The sequence below is a fragment of the Stenella coeruleoalba genome (assembly GCF_951394435.1).
Source record: "Stenella coeruleoalba genome assembly, chromosome: 2".
Taxonomy (NCBI): domain Eukaryota; kingdom Metazoa; phylum Chordata; class Mammalia; order Artiodactyla; family Delphinidae; genus Stenella; species Stenella coeruleoalba.
The window spans coordinates 14,806,072-14,824,302 of NC_137147.1; the positions used below are offsets into that span (position 1 = coordinate 14,806,072).

The 18,231-nt window shown below is 37.7% G+C and overlaps 1 protein-coding gene across 11 annotated transcripts in view; it reads right to left on the reverse strand.

Moving 5' to 3' along the window:
* The window catches only part of ZC3H14 (zinc finger CCCH-type containing 14), a gene marked incomplete at its 3' end in the record, with an annotated part of 39,104 nt that overhangs the window by 10,495 nt on the left and 10,378 nt on the right, over positions 1-18,231 (reverse strand). For 8 of the 11 annotated variants that reach the window (XM_079914636.1, XM_079914634.1, XM_079914641.1 and 5 more), the window contains 4 exons: positions 17,764-17,924; positions 17,267-17,367; positions 15,876-16,031; positions 2,824-2,898 (listed from right to left, as the gene is read on the reverse strand). In XM_079914636.1, the coding sequence (XP_079770762.1) occupies positions 2,824-2,898; positions 15,876-16,031; positions 17,267-17,367; positions 17,764-17,924 (493 nt within the window). The remainder of the gene's footprint in view (positions 1-2,823; positions 2,899-15,875; positions 16,032-17,266; positions 17,368-17,763; positions 17,925-18,231) is intronic. The other 3 variants (XM_079914639.1, XM_079914638.1, XM_079914640.1) reach the window with 2 other exon arrangements.

The following is an 18,231-nucleotide window of genomic DNA, read 5'->3' on the forward strand; positions in this document are numbered from 1 at the left end:
CCAAGCTCTCAGATGGTTTACTGAGCTCTCAGAGCTATAGCAACAGGAGGGCCGCAGTTCAGTCCACGGGCTGCTGCCCCTTCTCACCGCCCTGTTCTTTCTGAGGCACAGCAGTTCTACTAGTCTGCATCTTGGGAGAATACAGTAGAGATGGAAATAATGCTGAGGGCACGACAAAGGATAAAGTTAACATTTTAAGGGGCAGTAGCGGAGAAGGGGAGTTGAAGGAGAATGAAAAGGAATTAGTAGAAAAACAGAGAGAGAGTGAAGTCCTGGAAGCCAAAGGATCAAAGATGGAAGAAAACATTGGAACTCAAGTGCCACACACCACAGAGTTTAGAGAACTGTGCACAGAAAACAGAGCTATACACTCCACACGAGCCACTGGTCACCTCTGCAAGACTCACGAGAGCAGCCTGGGTCAAGTAGGGCAGACAGATGGGAGAGTTAGTGACATCTTCTGGGTAAAGACCACAGGCTGAACCCACGCATTGTTTCCTCCTGAAACTCTAATAAAATGTCAATTAAAGGGTTAATTTTTTTAAAAACTCACAGAGAAAATAATTGTAAAAGAAGAGATAACCATATTTTGAAAGTAGAAAACTAACTTAGTAGATCTCGAAAAGCAGAATCGTAAGCCAATAATAAAGCAATCTAATGTGGATCCCAAGATTCTTCAAAGGCTAAGAAAGTGGCAGCACAGGGGACCCTGGGAAGGGGTTGGGAGAAAACAGGGTACAACAGAAGTGGGTTCAAGTGTCCATTTCTCTTTTATTTATCTGTTTTCTTCTTTTCTGATCCTTACCACACCTATTCCCCTAACCTTTATATTAAAGATACTTGGAATAATTGGAGATGTGCTTTCCCATCGATCATTGCTAGGTAAGCTTATGATGAAGCATCATGGTCTCTGACAGAAAGGTGCCACAACAAAATTAACTAAAGGTATATACTATTAGTTTTAAAAATCAGTTAGATTTCCTGGTAACCTTTGACCACTTCTCTCTTAGAGAAAAGTGGAGCTTTAGACTCCTGAAAAGGTAAAAACAGAGAGGGTTTCTGGACCAATGAATGCCAGCCATGTTGAAAGAAGTACGATTCTGAAAACGTGTGGGTTAAGTAAACATTACATAGTAGTTAATGTTGAGGTGCGTCCCTCAGCCCCCTGTCCCCACTTAGCTCCCAGAACCCTGACAGCCATTCCATTTCTTGAAAGATCTTTCTTTGGAGAAGCTTACCAACCTGATAGAAAAGACCCAAAGACACAGACATCATGGTGTCCCCAAAGTAAACAGGCAAGACAAATCACTCTCCACTGCAGGATCTACATTCAAAAGTCAAAACCCCCTACCTCATCCCCCAATTAATGAACCCAAAACACCAACCAGCTTTTTAAGTGCCCCACTCTTAAATGTAAGTCAACCAAGGATCCTCAGACATCTGAGAACCTGTCATGAAATACAGTGATCAAAGCAAACAACCTGGAGAAAACAAGACCAAGGAGGGAGGGGAGGAAAATGTCCAAAACTGCCTTTAATATCTTCAGAGAAATAAGAGAAAGTATTGCATACATGAAATAAAATCAGTAGGTTAAAAAATAAATTAAAGGAATATGCAGAAACAAAAGGGCTCTCAGAAATAAAAAACGTGATAGGAGGTAAGCAAAGGATATACTAACTCATAAGCCTTGTAGAACTGCTTGATGCTTCAAATTGTACACGCATCATGGATAAAAATAAAGGAAACAAAAAAAGTTTAAGAGTTGATGACGCAAATACAACATACACAGACCTTAGTTGCCGAACATTTTGAAAACACTCTTATGTAGAAAGCAGGATGGAATGTGGGGAGATGAGAGGGCAACATCAAGGATGAAGAAAACCTCAACACCTTTATAGACAGAAGGGAGAAGCCAGAAGAGGGTAGAGCCCAAAGCTACAGAAGTGTGGCGACACCAGGATGTTCGTCAACTGAGTAGGATCTGGCATCTGGGTAAAAGGTAACCCTTAGAGACAGTAAGCACACCTTTCTAAGACAGAGGCCAGGAAGGGTCAGGGAATATAGTTGCTGACTGTGGAATCCTGAACACGGGTGAAGAAAATTCAGTCAGGAGCCAACAGGGAGGGGTCAAGGGACCACAGCTTCCAACACTGGGCAGGTTTACAGGAAACAGATGCAGGAGAAAACAGGATCTGAATTAACGATTCCAGGGATCCAATGGCTCCTTTCATTTATTCAGCAGACAGTTATTAGGCACTTACACGCATCTGGCAGGGGCCAGGCACTGAGAACACAAAGATAAATAAGGCACTCACCCCAGTCCTGAGGTAGCCCATGGTATTTCTGTCTGTGTGCTGGGGGTCAGGGAGACAGGTAAACAAGTTACGGTGGCTCTAAGAATGGTAAGCTCTAGGTATAGCCCTGGCCATGAGATTCTAAAGTGAAGCACAAGTGAGGAGATAATGTTGAACATGCCAGAGGACACTAAAGCAGCTCAGGGCAATGGCAAAATTTGGATGGAGAGTAGGGTAGGGACTCAAGTGGTCCCTAAAGCAGGGGCATGAGCAGCCAACAGTTTGCAGGGATCTGGGTGAAATGGCATCAAAGGAAGAAAGTTTCTGCATGAGGTGAAAAATACAAACACCACATAGCATGAAGAAAATGCAGATCTTATCTCCTGGCCCTAAAATATTTTCACAGATCTTAATATGGAATCTTAGGGCAGGATCTAAGACATACAAGATACATTAAATGAGGTGTAAGGAATGGAAATAACAACTGAAAAATGCTAGATTACAAAGAAAATTTAAGATTATTACCAACCTTGACTGATCTGCAGAGTTTCTGCCATTACTGGGTCAATTTGCAGTCGGGATAACAATTGCCTCTGTTGAGTTCCTAGAATACAAATTTTAAAACTTCACTAAGCTTAAAAAACAAACAATACCAGCACGTGTGCTTCCCAGAAATTAAGACCAAAATAATCTTTCTGGGTTCTTAATTGAAAGTCTTTAAAATAGTTTAAAGCTTCAACAATACAATTTAATAATATTTATAGACCAAAGGTCTGTAAGACAAAAATCTGTACTCAGGTTAAATCAAAAATGGCAATGGTTCTCCCTGTCTGGAAGCTGGTTTCCTTGGATTGGAGATAAAGCCTGGTGCTAAAGAAAAAGGGGGTGCAAAAGCGAGGGGGAGGTGCTGCAAGGACCCTCAGCTTGCGTCCTGGGAGACAGGCAACAGCCAACTGCAAGATCAACATGAGAAGTGTTTCTCTCAATCACCTAGGCTCTCACCATTATAAGTCAATCCCCCACCCACAAAAGTGCAAAACAACACCCCAGAGTTATCTGATCAGAGTTCCCAAAAGACAAACTACAGGCTTGGATGGATACAAAAAGAATAATGAACAAGTAAGTAGACACTCAGAGCTCTACAGCCCAGGTCCTAAACCAGCAAAGCATGTAAACAATCACTTGGATCTCCTGTAAGAAAAGATGCTCAGCTAGAGTATGTATTATTTCTTAAACACATTCATAATTTCCTCATAGTTACACTGCAAAATGAAATAAAACAGAGACACAGAATTGATTTTTCTATCTTCAGTTTGAGTGATGGGAGAATATCATAACTTCTCCAAACCTCCCCAGCCCAGTGCTCAGCAGATACTAGGTACTCACTTGCTGATTCAGAACAGAAGTGTTACAGTACGGTGTACGAGGGAATGTAATTGATAGGGTTCCAAATACTGAAATATCAGTAAGACGCACGCATGCTAATTCTTAGTAAATCTATTACTGTCAGTTTCACAAGGACAGTCTGCTCACTCAGTGCCGACATGTAAGTTGGCAACTGTTTGCCAACTATCATGTTTCATTAAAATTCAACTTCAGTAAAAATTTTAAAACCTACCAAAGTTTTATCAGCTATTTTCTTTTAAAACATATTATATTATATTACATTTTAGTGGTGTGCAAAAAGAAAGTTAATTCCTTTCAAAATTATCATGGTTAAAAACACAGTAAATCCTGAGGAGCTGACCTGAAATACAGATATCATTTGGTCAAATTGTATTCCTGTAGGACAGCTTGGGAAACTGATGTGTAATTAGGTTACAGGAATTCAAATACTAACAACAGGTCTCTTTAGCATAAACAGTGAACAATGGAAGAATTATACACTTCCAAGTAATTTCACAAGACAGACACATGAAAGAGGACCATTCTCTGACATTTTAAGTTTTGCTTCATCTCTCTATACTCATCTACCTTTTCAAACCATCATTTTAGAGAGATCCACTAAAATGGACGGAATTCTAAAGTCTAGGCTTCTAAGTTAAATCATGTAGAAGAGTCTGATTTTGTCATTAAAGGTCCATGAAAAATTCAAGTTCTCTGTGCCTTGCTGCCTCCAGATGAAAACTACTACACGATGATATCACATACTAGGAATTTACCTTTCTCAATGTTTCTAAGGAAGCCAATTATTTTTACATCAGTAGTTCCTGACTGTGATTCAAAATCTACTACCTCTTGAAGATATTCAAACTGTCTGCTGCATTCAGATATTAACATTGAATATTCATTCATTTTAACCTCCAAAGATGAAATTTTTGCTTCATTCTGTGACACTCTAACATTTAAATCAAGAAGATTTGCTTCCACTGTCAAAATTGCTGCTTTCATCCCTTTAATTTCACTGATATCAGTTGATATTTTCCTTAAAAGTTGGGAAATATTGTCTAGCTCACTCAGTGAACAAGAGGAACTTGTTACAGAACCTAAGTCAATTGGCCCAGGTGAAAAGAAAACTGGTAAAGATGGTGATGGAAACCTTGAAGACATTTTCATAAAATTCTCTTTCCTTCTTAGTATTTGGTAATTTTTCTTTCACAGCCCATTAAACTTTCATCAAAAATAAAAGCAATCACTAAGGCTGTTACTTTAAGAAGTATTAAAAGTAACATTTTAAAACCTATAAATTAAAAGATAGAGCTGTACATTTCTAGAGTCAGAGCTCCAAAGTAAATCTGAAAATGCTAAACAAACCAGACCAATGTTCTCTTTGCCACAACTAAGAAGCCCTAATATGCAGGCCCCTGTATCCTGTGAGTCTTACTTATAGCTCCTCTCTAAACAATAAACCCTATTATTACACACAAAATAATTCTGGCTTCTGATTGGCTGGAAGCAGACATGTGACACACAAAGAATTTTCTATTATTTACCTCATATGAGGAGCACTGAAGATCTGAAGCATAAACTAAGCAATAAAACAGCATGACATACTTCATACCTGAATATGATGTGAACTTAATGTACTTTTGCCCCTTCATCAATTACCCATAATTTTCAAGCTTCAGATTATTTTTAAATTGTTTTATCTAGTATCGAGTTTCATTTCCCCTTGAAAATAGTAATAGGACAGTACTTGACACTTCCTTTCTAGGGAGAGGATAGGGAGGGTAATTGGACCCATGATCACAGACAAATCTCTTTAAAAATATATGTGGTGGGCTTCTCTGGTGGCGCAGTGGTTGAGAGTCCGCCTGACGATGCAGGGGACACGGGTCCGTGCCCCGGTCCGGGAGGATCCCACATGCCTCGGAGAGGCTGGGCCCGTGAGCCATCGCTGCTGAGCCTGTGCGTCCGGAACCTGTGCTCTGCAACGGGAGAGGCCCACAACAGTGAGAGGCCCGCGTACCTCAAAAAAAAAAAAAAAAAAAAAAATATATATATATATATATACACACACATGTGGTGATGGGACTTCCCTGGCTGTCCAGTGGTTAAGATTTCACCTTCCAAAGCAGGGGGTGTGGGTTCGATCCCTGGTCAGGGAGCTAAGATCCCACACGCCTCATGGCCAAAAAACCAAAATATAAAACAGAAGCAGTATTGTAACAAATTCAATAAAGACTTTAAAAATGGTCCACATCAAAAAAATCTTAAAAAAAATGTATATATATATGTGTGGTAATAATGGAATTCAACTGTACTGATATAAGATATGGTGGAAATTTAAAGATAGGGAAAATGAGGACTTGGCCTTGGTTTGATACTAGATCATTATTAGATATGTGATTTTCTCCCATTCTGTGGGTTGTCTTCTCTTTTTCTTGATAGTATCTTTTGAAATACAAAAGTTTTTAACTTTGATGAAGTGCAAGTTAACTATTTTTTTCTTTGGTTTCTTGTGATTCTGGTGCCATAAGAAACCACTGCCTAATCCAAGCTCATTTAGAGTTATACCTATTTTTTCCTAAGAGTTTTATAATTTTAGTTCTTACATTTTGAGTTAATTTTTATATATGGTGTAAGGTAAGGGTCCAACTTCATTCTTTTGCAGGTGGATATCCAGGTGTCCAGCAACATTTTTTGAAAAGACTGCTCTTTCCCCAATGAACTGTCCTTGCATCCTTACTGAAATTCAAATTGATCATAAGAATACTGGTTCATTTCTGGATTCTCAATTTGATTCCATTGGTCTGTATGTATACCCTTATGCCAGTGCCAGTCTTGATTACTGTAGCTCTGTAGTAAGTTTTGAACTTGGGAAATATAAGTCTGCCAATTTTATTATTTTTCAATAGTTATGGCTATTCCAAGTCCTTTTCATTTCTATGTGAATTTTAAAATCAGCTTGCCAACTTCTACAAAAAAGCCAGCAAAGATTTTAACAAAGATTGAGTTGAATTCAAGATCTATTTGGGGAGTATCACCATCTTAACAATATTAAAGTCTTCCAATCCAAGATCACAGATGTCTCTCCACAGCTTTAGTTTGAGAAAGGTTGTTTTTACTTTGGTTTACTCACCAAGCCAACAAATAAGCTGTGCAAAATATAAGGATGCAAGACGGTAAACACAACTCCCCACAGCCTCTCTAAAAGAATTTGTATAAAGAACTGTAGCCTTTGACTTCCCAGTTAAATAGATGTCATTCACAGTTAGAGAACAGAGAAAAAGTGCTGAAATTTATACAAGAATCTTTATTCGTTTCTCCATTACATCTGTAAATTAACCTAAACTCTTCAAAATCTTTACACAGAAAATAATTTTCAAATTTTACAAGGCTTTAGAGTTGCATGGAATTTTTTTAAGAGCACTAGCTAACAGAGGACATGTATAGTCAATATTAGGAAGAGTGGCAAATCCCCAGCCAAGCACCACCTGCAAATCAGCTGGGCAGCAAACACAACTTCAGTGAGCAAAGTAGAAAAGTGCTCTAACAGGGGATGGGTCACAAAGAAACAAAGTGCCTAAAAAGAGGCCATTTGAGGCTTCAAAGCCTGGGCCCTTCAAAGTTGGGCCCAGCCCAACTTTAGAATGCAAAATAAGCAAAGATCCTTCCATAGATTCCAACGTCAATATCCATCAACAGAGGAAGTTCACATATTCTTGGGAAACCAGAGCACAGAAAGGTGAAGGTCAGCTAGTGAGTGGCAGAGCCGGGTTTGCCGCAAGCGGTCTCTCTCCCTGAGCCCGTATTCATAATCACTAGGTTATTATACTTCTATGATACATTAAATGGAACAAAACATGTTACAAAGAAAATCATGTGGTGTAATTCCTTTATACAGACATACATATGTACATATAAATATACAGATAATTCTACTCTATACAGAAAGGATGGACATGTACATACATATAAAAAAAATGCCAAGACTACAGACATACACCAGTCTGTAAATGCAGTGCTTACCTCTGAGGAAGGCAGTGGGCTGAACGAAGGGGGAATTTTCCTTGTTTTCTCTGAATACAAAAACTCCTCTTTACTAAGAGTCTTTCACAGTGATTCCAGTCCAACATGATATATTAAGTATATGCATTTACAGCCTCTCCTTCTGGAGAGTCCGTAAAAATGAAGTAAAGAACTTAAAAATGGCACAAATCCTTAACATAAAGCAATGGATTCCAAATTGGGTCTCTAAGAGGATAATCCACTTTGTTCTAACATACATATCAATAAGAGCATTTGAGTGTGTATATGTAAACTAAATACATACATTTAGCGTACACACTGAAAAATAATTTTAGAATACAAAAAACTGTATGGTCAGAAATCTGGAGATCCCTGATTTAGAGATGGGGGTTAGGAAGGGATCATAGCAGATGAGATTTCAACCACCTCTGGAAAATAGAAAATACATGCACAAATACTGACCAAGCAAAAAAGCCATAAATGAGACACTGGGAGAACCACAAGTAAGATGCAAGCAGGAGTGACACATTCATTAAGGCAACAAATATTTACTAAGCTCCTACCACATGCCAGGCACTGTTCTGGGTGCTCGATAACAGCAATGAAACACACACACACACACACACACACACACACACACACACACCACCACCACCCCCCCCCCCAAGTCAAAGAACTTATATTGTGGTGGTTGAGGGGAAGGAGATGAGCCTCAAAAAGAAACAAATAAAACACATTTTATGTTGATGATATTTAAAGCTCCAAGTCTAGATAAAAGTATCCAAACTATGAAAATATAAAATATGTATTAGATGGCAATAAGTGCTATGGAGAAAAATTAAGTTTTAGAAAAGGGGGCTGGGGGACTTCCCTGGCACTCCAGTGGTTAAGACTCCGTGCTTCCACAGCAGGGGGCACACGTTCTACCCCCGGTCTGGGAACTAAAATCTCACATGCCACATACCGCGGCCAAAAAAAAAAGAAAAAGGAAAATTGTGGTAGGAAGTGTGTGGCTCAGGGGGCTAGGGAAGGCCTCACAGAGATGAGCAAGCTATGTGGACATCTGGAAGAAAACATTGTGTATAGGCACAAACATTTAAAAGATAAAATTTTTTAATTTTTAAAAAAATATTCTTTTCTAAATAAACTCAGCAAATGATATGGGGAGAATCTAGGCAGCTAGTGGGAGTGTTTAAGGGCCCCCCAGGGAAATTCCTCTGCAATTTCAAGACCAATAAAGCAGCTCCTTATCTGCTTTATTTAAAACAAAACCTGCCCACAGTAAAGCTTACAGCCCATGCCACAACACTAGGTACGTCTTCGTACTGCCTTTTCTTATACTAGTAACCACGTGTCCAGACTTCTTAAAAAGAGCCTGCAAATGAAAGTGCAAAAACACCAAACAAACACTGATAGAAAACTATCCATTAGGGGACAAAAGAGAATTCTCTAAAAAAAAATCCAAAAAAACCTCTTATTATGTTCTTCAGACAAATTTGAAATGATCCTGTATTCACAAGATACTATGAAAAACAGAACAAGAGAGAGCTTGTGGAAATTTAAAAATATGCCTGTCTTAAAAAAGAAAAAATAGGGGGACTGAAGATAAAGTCAAGAAAATATTCCAGAGTAGAACAAGATCAAGTTAAAATTGAGGAGAGAAAAGGGAGAAAAATCAAGGCAGGAAATTTATCATCCAACTAACAGAATTTCCAGAAGAAGAGAACAATGAAAAGAACAATTTTTTAATAGAAATAATATAAGAGAATTTCCCAGACTGAAAGCATGGGTTTTCAAATTAAAAGGGTGCCCAGGGTATCCAGCCCATAAGTAACTAACTAGTACCTAGACTTATCACAGCAGATTTCAGACATCAAGAACACATAAGACTAATAACCTATAATGGAAAAGAATCTGAAGAGAGTGTGTGTGTGTGTGTGTGTGTGTGTGTGTGTGTGTGTGTGTGTATAAATCAATCACTTTGCTGTATACCTGAAACACTGTATATCAACTATACTTCCATTAAAAAAAAAAAAACAAAGACAAAAAAACAAACCACCACAGAGAAAATCCTAAATATCCCCAGAGGAAAAGCCCTAGTATTAATAATGGAATAAGAATCAGATGGGCTACCAACTTCTCAGCATAAACATTAGAAGCCTCAAGATAATGAAGTCACGCCTTCAAAGTTTTTTGAGGATCAGAATTCTGTACCTAGTCGAAGTATCAAATACTTCCGATTTCTAAGGGCTCAAAAAATTTACCTCCCATATAAGTTTCTTCATGATGTGGTGACAAAACAGAAGACTATACTGAGAAGATAAAGTGGGATCCAGGAAATGCAGAGCAAACTCGGGGGAGGAGTAAATCCTGGGATGACAGCCTTGAACCAGACCTAGAGAGCAACCAGTGGGATGATCAGAAGAGGACAGAGGCTCTAGGAGGAAGGTACCTAAGAAAAAAGGGAAACCCAAAGATTTAATAGTATAAAATGATAGACCTTCAGACTATAATACAGGTAGGCAATGCAAGAAGGGGGAAAAAAAGAAGAATCAAAGAAAAACAAAACACTGTACATAAGGGGAAAAATGTAAACAACGCTAGGGAACCCCTAAATGAAGAACTCTAGAAGATGATGTAAACTTGGCCCTGAGAAGCATTTTGAGTCTTAATGATTTAAACACTGCTTACTGGTTCTCTACTTTTACAGTCAATCTACAAAGCATGGCAACTGTAACTAGAAAAACAGAACAAAATGTAAATTAGATCTTCAGCAATATAAAAGTACGGGTGACAGAATTTAGAAAGTGGGGGCATGAGAAAAGATGTATAAGAATTAAAGGACATAAATATCCTTATCTTTCAGGAGTCAAAATATACTGATACAGTTAATCAGACAAGAAATAGGTGTATTACTTAAAATTATAAAAGTAATCCGTAGATGAACTAAAAATAGTGAATTTACTACATGGGCTTGGAGGCAAGGAAAAGTGAGAGTTAGATACTGATATACTGTAGCAAGAAATCAAAACATAACATCTATAGTTGGTGAATTAAGAAACAGCGGTATAAGCATATTATTACAGACATGGAGAAAATGAAAGAAAGTCATAAACAGAAGCATTTAAAAGTGGTGGCCTCCAGGAGAACCAGTGTGGAAAATAATGAAGCAAAGAATGTTACTTGTTATTCTAAATTGTTCTATACTATTTGATTATTTTCTAATCTATCAGCAGGTATTGCAATGATTTGTTTTGTTTTTCCAAATTTTCTATGGTGAGCATATATTTCATAATGTACCGTATTTTACTTTAAATATAAAATTTTATTTAACATATACCAAATAGGAAAAATAAAAGGAAATCCATGCCTAGACACATTGTAGTGAAACTGCAGAACATCAAAGACAGACAGAAGATCCTGCAAGCAGCCAGAAAAAGGACAGATCACCTACAAAGGAACAACAGACAATTAGAATAACAGAAGTCCACTCAACAACCATGGAAGCCAGAAGACAACGGCATAATATAAACAAGGTGATGAGAGCAAATAACTCTTGTTAACCTAGATTTGTGTATGCAGTAAAGCTAGCTACTGCACAAGAACAAGGAGAAATGAACACTCTTGTAGGTGAACAGACTCTTGGGGAAATTTACCACCAACAGACCTGTTCCAAAGAAACTTCCAAAGAATATACTTCAAAATACTTTAAAATACTGGAAAATGAAAATCCCCAAATAACATTCAAGTGATATGAGAAAAAAAAAAAACAATAAATATGTAGGTAAATGTGAACAAACACTGCCTGGGTAAAACAGTAATGGTGCCCAATTTATCCATTAAAAAAAGGGCCAAAATGGAAACACTGGAAACATAATGTAAAGTCTGAGGGGGTAAAACTGGAGCTAAGGTATTCTAAAATCTATTTACTGTTTGGGGATGGGGTCAGAATATTAACTTCTGGAATATTAAATCTGTATGGTAAAATTTCAGTGGTAACCAATAAAAGAACAGAAACAGAGTTCAAAACAGTACAAAATAAAGGAGAGCTGGGCAACCAACAACAATTACAATAGTGATTAATGAATCTTTAAAAAAGACAAAAAAGATCAAAAAATGAAAGCAGGCAAATACAAACCAAAAAAAGGTGACAGAAACTAGTCCAACTCCATCAATAATTCTCATATATGTGAATGGTTTAAACTCATATAAAAGCAAGCTCAGACTGAATTTTAAAACAGTAATCTAGCTTTATGATAGTTAAGAGATACGTATGCCTAACAAGGTCAGAGAAGACTGAAAAATGCATGAAGCACGTATATATGAAGCAAATACTAACTAAATAGCTATATTAATATCAGACAAAACTGAGTTGAAGATAAAAGCATCATTTAGTACATAAAGGATTATAGATACAGATCAAAGGTTCAATTAATCAGGAAGATGTACCTTCCTGATTCAATTCATCAGGATAATTTTAAGTATATGTGCACCTAGTTTAAGAGCCACAAAGTAACTGAAACAAAATCTACCAGAAGTACAGAGAAATGAAGACAAATTTGTCATCCTGACAGGCAATTTCAAAACCCTCTCAATCACCGATAAGTAGACCGAAAACTCAGCAAGGTCAAGATCTGAACAATATTAACTGGATAGCTTTGTCTACTAAATGCAAAATTCTCAATTCAACAATTAGAGTCCACTTTCTTCCAAAATGCACATGAAAGACGTACAAAACTGACTGCCTTAAATCTTAACTATTTTCATAAGAGTATGTATTACACAGATCACATTATCGGACCACAGTACGACTAAGTCCATAGTATATAATTAAAAAGGTTAACAGACAAAACCCAAAACTTCCATATACTATGAATTAAAAACGCTTTTAAATAACTTACAGGTCGAAGAAGATCATAATGGGAATTAAAGATAATTCAAATGATAATGAAAAATGTATATATCAAAATTTGTGAGGGCTTCCCTGGTGGCGCAGTGGTTGAGAATCTGCCTGCCAATGCAGGGGGACACGGGTTCGTGCCCCAGTCTGGGAAGATCCCACATGCCGCGGAGCGGCTAGGCCCGTGGGCCATGGCTGCTGAGCCTGCGCGTCCGGAGCCTGTGCTCCACAATGGGAGAGGCCAACAGTGAGAGGCCCGCATACCACAAAAAAAAAAAAAAATTGTGACATGCAGCAAAAATGGCACGTCAAGAGAATTTCATAGCTTAAATGTTTACATTTGCAAAATAAAAAGGACAGGCTAAGATAAATTAGTAAGAAAAATATAGATGGGTATATTAAAAATAAGAGCAGAAATCAATGAAATAGACAACACACCAAAAGAGAATCAATAAAGCCAGAATTGTTGTCATGATAAACCTTTGAAAAGACTGACAAAATACACTTCTAGTGACAGATTAACCCAAGACAAAAAGAGAAAAAGCAAAATATTTTGAGGTGGCTAGCCCAGTAAAACTACAGAGGTCAGAGCGATGAGAGAACACTATCAACAACTCATGCCAATACATGTGCATAGATTTTTAAAAACCTGTCACAGGGCTTCCCTGGTGGCGCAGTGGTTAAGAATCCTCCTGCCAATGCAGGGGACACAGGCTCGAGCGCTGGTCAGGGAAGATCCCACATGCCGCGGAGCAACCAAGCCTGTGTGCCACAACTGCTAAGCCTGTGCTCTAGAGCCCGCAAGCCACAACTACTGAGCCTGCATGCCACAACTACTGAAGCCCGCGCGCCTAGAGCCTGTGCTCTGCACCAAGAGAAGCCACCACAGTGAGAAGCCCGCACACCGCAATGAAGAGTAGCCCCCGCTCGCCGCAACTAGAGAAAGCCCGCACGCAGCAACAAAGACCCAACTCAGCCAAGATAAATACATAAATAAATTAAAAAAAAAAAAAACCCTGTCACAGACAAAGCTACAAAACAGTGAGTAAGCACACTAATTAATGACTTCGCAGTGTGTCACTTCACGCTTGCAAACAAATGGTACCGGTAAGAGTAGTAACAGTCCTCATCAGTAGAGATACTTGATACCTTTTCAGTTTTTTAAACTTTTACTTTAAAACAAAACGATGATATAGAAAGCCACACAAAAGTAAGAGTTTAATGAGTTCTTATAAGGCAAAACACCCTTATAACCACCATTCAGATCAAGAAAACAGACTATGTAAGCTACCCCACAAGCCCCACTTCATGTACTCCAATATAATCAGTCCTATTCAAAAGTAACCACCATATGCCTTTTATAGTAATATCTACAGTTTGTGATTTTATCACACAAGTGTATGAACCTAGACACTATAGATTAGTCTTACCCCTTTTGTCTTTTAAGTCTTTTAATCTAGAATTCTCAGGCTGTTTGACCTATACAGTGCCCCAGAGAGGGTACTTTGCCTGTTGCACACTCATGGTGCAGCAATTAACATATTCCTCTGGCCTCTGTACTTCCTGCAAGCTGACTGCTGCATCAGAGGCTTGATTACTCAGGTTCAAATCCTCTGGCAAGACTAAGGTAGTGTTTTATTCTTTCATTGGGAGGCACAAAATGGCTGATTTTCACTTTAAAAACCATTTTAGTAGCCATTATCAGTGCCTAGATTCATTAATTCACTGTTAGTTGGGAAAAACCACTAGAATTCTATCATTTTGTTTTCACTTCTTAGCTAGAATAATTTTAAAAGATGCTTCCTTCATCTACTATATCACAAGGGGTAGCAAACATTTTCTATTTTAAATTCTGTGGGCTTTATGGTCTGTTGCAACTATTCAACTCTGTGGTTGTAGTATAAAAGCAGCCACAGACAATACATAAACAAATGGGCAGAGTTTACTTCCAATAAAACTTCACTTACAAAAACAAGTACTAACTCCTATACTACTTTGATACCCAGTGGTACCATCCTTAAAGGAAAGACAGCATAAATGCTCAATTATTTTATTTCTCTGGTTTCCAAGACAATGAATTAGTATCTATTATCCTCCAAAAGGACCGACTGTTTACTTAAAAATGCCATCATGAAATCACAGATACAAAACCGTTTGACAGACTTCAATTCACTGGAAATCCTTACTAAAGCTCAAATCCCAGTTTCCAACTACTCTTCACAAATTGGCCCAGTTAGTACCTACTGGCTACTTTAAGGGTTTTCCCATTTTCAGGTCCATGATTTATTGGAACTGCACATAATGCTGACACAGCAAATTGCACACCATAGTCAAAGACTTCTTTAAAAAAAGAGAGAACAGATAAATATAAGATGGAATCCTTAAGGCTTCACAAAACAAGTAAATTTGAGATGAACCTGGAACAATTTAAAGGACACAGCTGAGGAGGAATGAAAAAATGTATTCCAGCACTGTAAAAGTATTAAGTCATGACGAGCATACAGTTTTGGTGGGGTTTTTTAATCAGATCTCAGTAGAAGAGGAAAAGAACTAGACTCTTTCCTGATGGGAACAGAAGAAACAGGTTGGAGAGCAGTGGAGAAGGGCTGGGCAGGCCCAGGGACCAGAAGCTGCCTAAAGGCCAAGCTGATGACATCAGTCCTAGATAATGCACAGTAGGAAGAGAAGCTATAAATGCTCTCACAGAAGAGTCACATGATCAGAGTCACACTTCAGACAGGAGAGTCTGTGCAAGAGTTGAGGGTGGGAGGTTGAGAGAAAGGAAGCAGAAAGATCAGCTGGAAGTATGTCAGGCACAAGGGGATAAAGTAGTATCACTGGGACAATAAGGCAGTTCTGGCAGGTCAGAGACAGGATGCTCAGAGAGGGGAGATTTAAAGATTTCAAGTTCAAGAGAAGAGGGGTAGGATTAACAAAAAGAAGAAAAGGAAGAATGTAGGTATCTATGTATCTTTAAGTAGAAGCTTTCTAAAGACTGGCAATTATTAATGCTAGGTGACTGGGTTCATGGGAATTCATTGCACTATTCTCTCCACTTCTGAGAACACTAAAAATTTCCCTAATGATAAGATTTAAATTCTAAAAAGTGTAGGTACAGACTTTCCTCATGGTCCCTTATTCTATTTGGGGGCCTATTAATAAGCCCTTTTCTCATAGTATAACCAACATTTCATAAATACCCACTGGAAAATACTTAATGCCTCATGAAAAAAGTGTAATAGGCAATGAAATATCATTTAAATTATTACCTTGACTTTTGTCTATATTATCTCCTTTTGTTTCCTCTTCTTTAATGGGGGAACTCATTCTGGGGGCCCTGCTTTGCCCCTGGACCATTTCTGCTAGCAATTCTTCTTGAGAAGTTCGAGTTCTGGGGGCAACTGGAAGTGTCTGTTTCTGTGAGACTTTTATATAAAAAGCAAAAAAGATGGAAATCCAAATAAAGTAATATTTCAAAACTCAACAGTGAATATCACATTAAATATAAATGCCTCCTTGGGTTTAGAATATGAGGAGTTAGAAACAATTCATAGACACCTCATTTTTCCTTATAATATTCTATGACTCAGTTACCCATACTTATGTAAACAACATTTATACATTTTAAACTACATGCCATAAATACACTGCAGCACACATGTATTCATTTTTAACCAAATGTAGTCTGGGTTCTGCCTCATGGTTCTATAACAATTTCAAACTGTAATCTAGATAACCTAGGTGAAGAAAGAATTTCAATGCTATCTCTCAAAAAACTTGGAAAACTCTCCAATGACAAAAGCAGGAAATTAAGGTCACAGTGATAAGTCTGAATTTCTCATCGTTGTAAACACTCAATATTGCTGACAGACCAAAAAAGAAAATGTAAACAGATGAACTGTTATGTCAAGTGTTGGCCTTTGCCTGATAATCCTTACCCTATAAGCCAAAAGCTGTTTATGTTCAGGATTAAATTAGGGATGAGGAGAAGCAAGGGGACAGGTGACGATCAGGCTCAAAAGTTGCTAGCTTACAGTTTATTTCACTTTAGAAAGCGGTCATATAAAAAGATGCAAAGGAGAATAGAAAAGCAGAACAATGCGAAAAGAACAGTCATCAAATCCACAGCAAAAATAAAATTTAAAAATTTAGAGTGGGTAATCATCACAGCTTATTAACAGAAAATTTTACATATTGGCTATAGCACATGGGGCACAGAGTAATGGGTTCTACTGAGAGGAAAGAAACCAACCTGTTCATATACTAGACAAATTTTTCTAATTTCAGGCTCTTAATATTTTCAAATTTTGCTCCCTTTTAAATAACATAAGTTCATATCTAATGTTGACTCTAATGCTATAAATATGAAAAGTCTCATATTTATCAAAACTCCCTTTAAGATTTCCATTATATATTTCACATACATTAGAAAGAGGGAGTAAAAGGCATTAGAGTTGCTCAGAGAACTAAGTTCCACTGACAGTCGGGAAAGCTTCTCAAACTGGTCAAATCTCCTTTTAATCATTCTCTGAACCTCACCTTGGTCCTGACATCTGGCAGGCATCTGTATTTTATCACAACTTGAGGAGCAATCATCTATAGCTTACTCAAGACTTACAGAAATCTCTTACTTAATGTCAACATAATACATTTAAATTACCTGCAGAGTAGTTAGTTGTTTTTGTTACGGATTCTTGAGCTTCAGATATAGCCTTCAAAATTAGATTCTTGTTAGCTTGTTTGGAAGGTGGAAGTGAAGGTCTAAAAAAGTTAAGAAAGGTATACTGATTAAATTTTAGATTTGAGTTCTTTACATGCTAGCCATCCATTATACCTTTACTACAGCCTTCTCTTAGGTTTGGAACAGACTAGCTGTAGTTTTTAGGAAATGCCAACTGGATGAGAACCTTATAACCTTATAACTTTTTAAAATAATGAATTTGGATCAACCTTCCTCCCACCCATATTACAGTTTTTAATATTCTTTGCAATCTTCTCCAATTTTAGGCAACTTCTCTTTCATTAATAGAAGTGTTGCTCAAAAACCAATGGAAAAGTCTTACATGGTATTAAATTTATATTTTCATGATACCCTCTTCAAGGAACCCAGAAGACTCCACCAGGCGATGGAAAATTAATGTAGACATGTTCGGGTACCTCCGTTCAGGTTTCGCTGGCACTGACACACTGCTGGAGATGCTTCCTGTACGGGACCCACAATCATCATCTTCCTCCTCCTCTTCTCCATCATGATTGAATTTTTTTACTTTAACAACTGAACTTACCACAGGCAACTTTCTCTTCCGAAAGTTTTCTTCCTGCAATCAGATAAATTTCCACTTACCTAGTCTCAGAAAATAAAATTCTACTACAGAATACTTGCTTCTTTTCAAGAAAACGCCAAGCACATTAAGAATTCATGGGCTATTTCCCTGGTTTCTTATAAAAATACAAGTAATATCTCCAATAGCCAACCTTTAGCTAAAACAAAAACCAGTGCTTTAATTCATTTATAAACAGCAACATATAGCACTGTTGAGGAAACCAATAAAATGGAGTTACTCAATTGTTTACTGGCAGTTGCTGTGAAGGATCTAATACTGACCTAAAATCCTCGCAAAATGA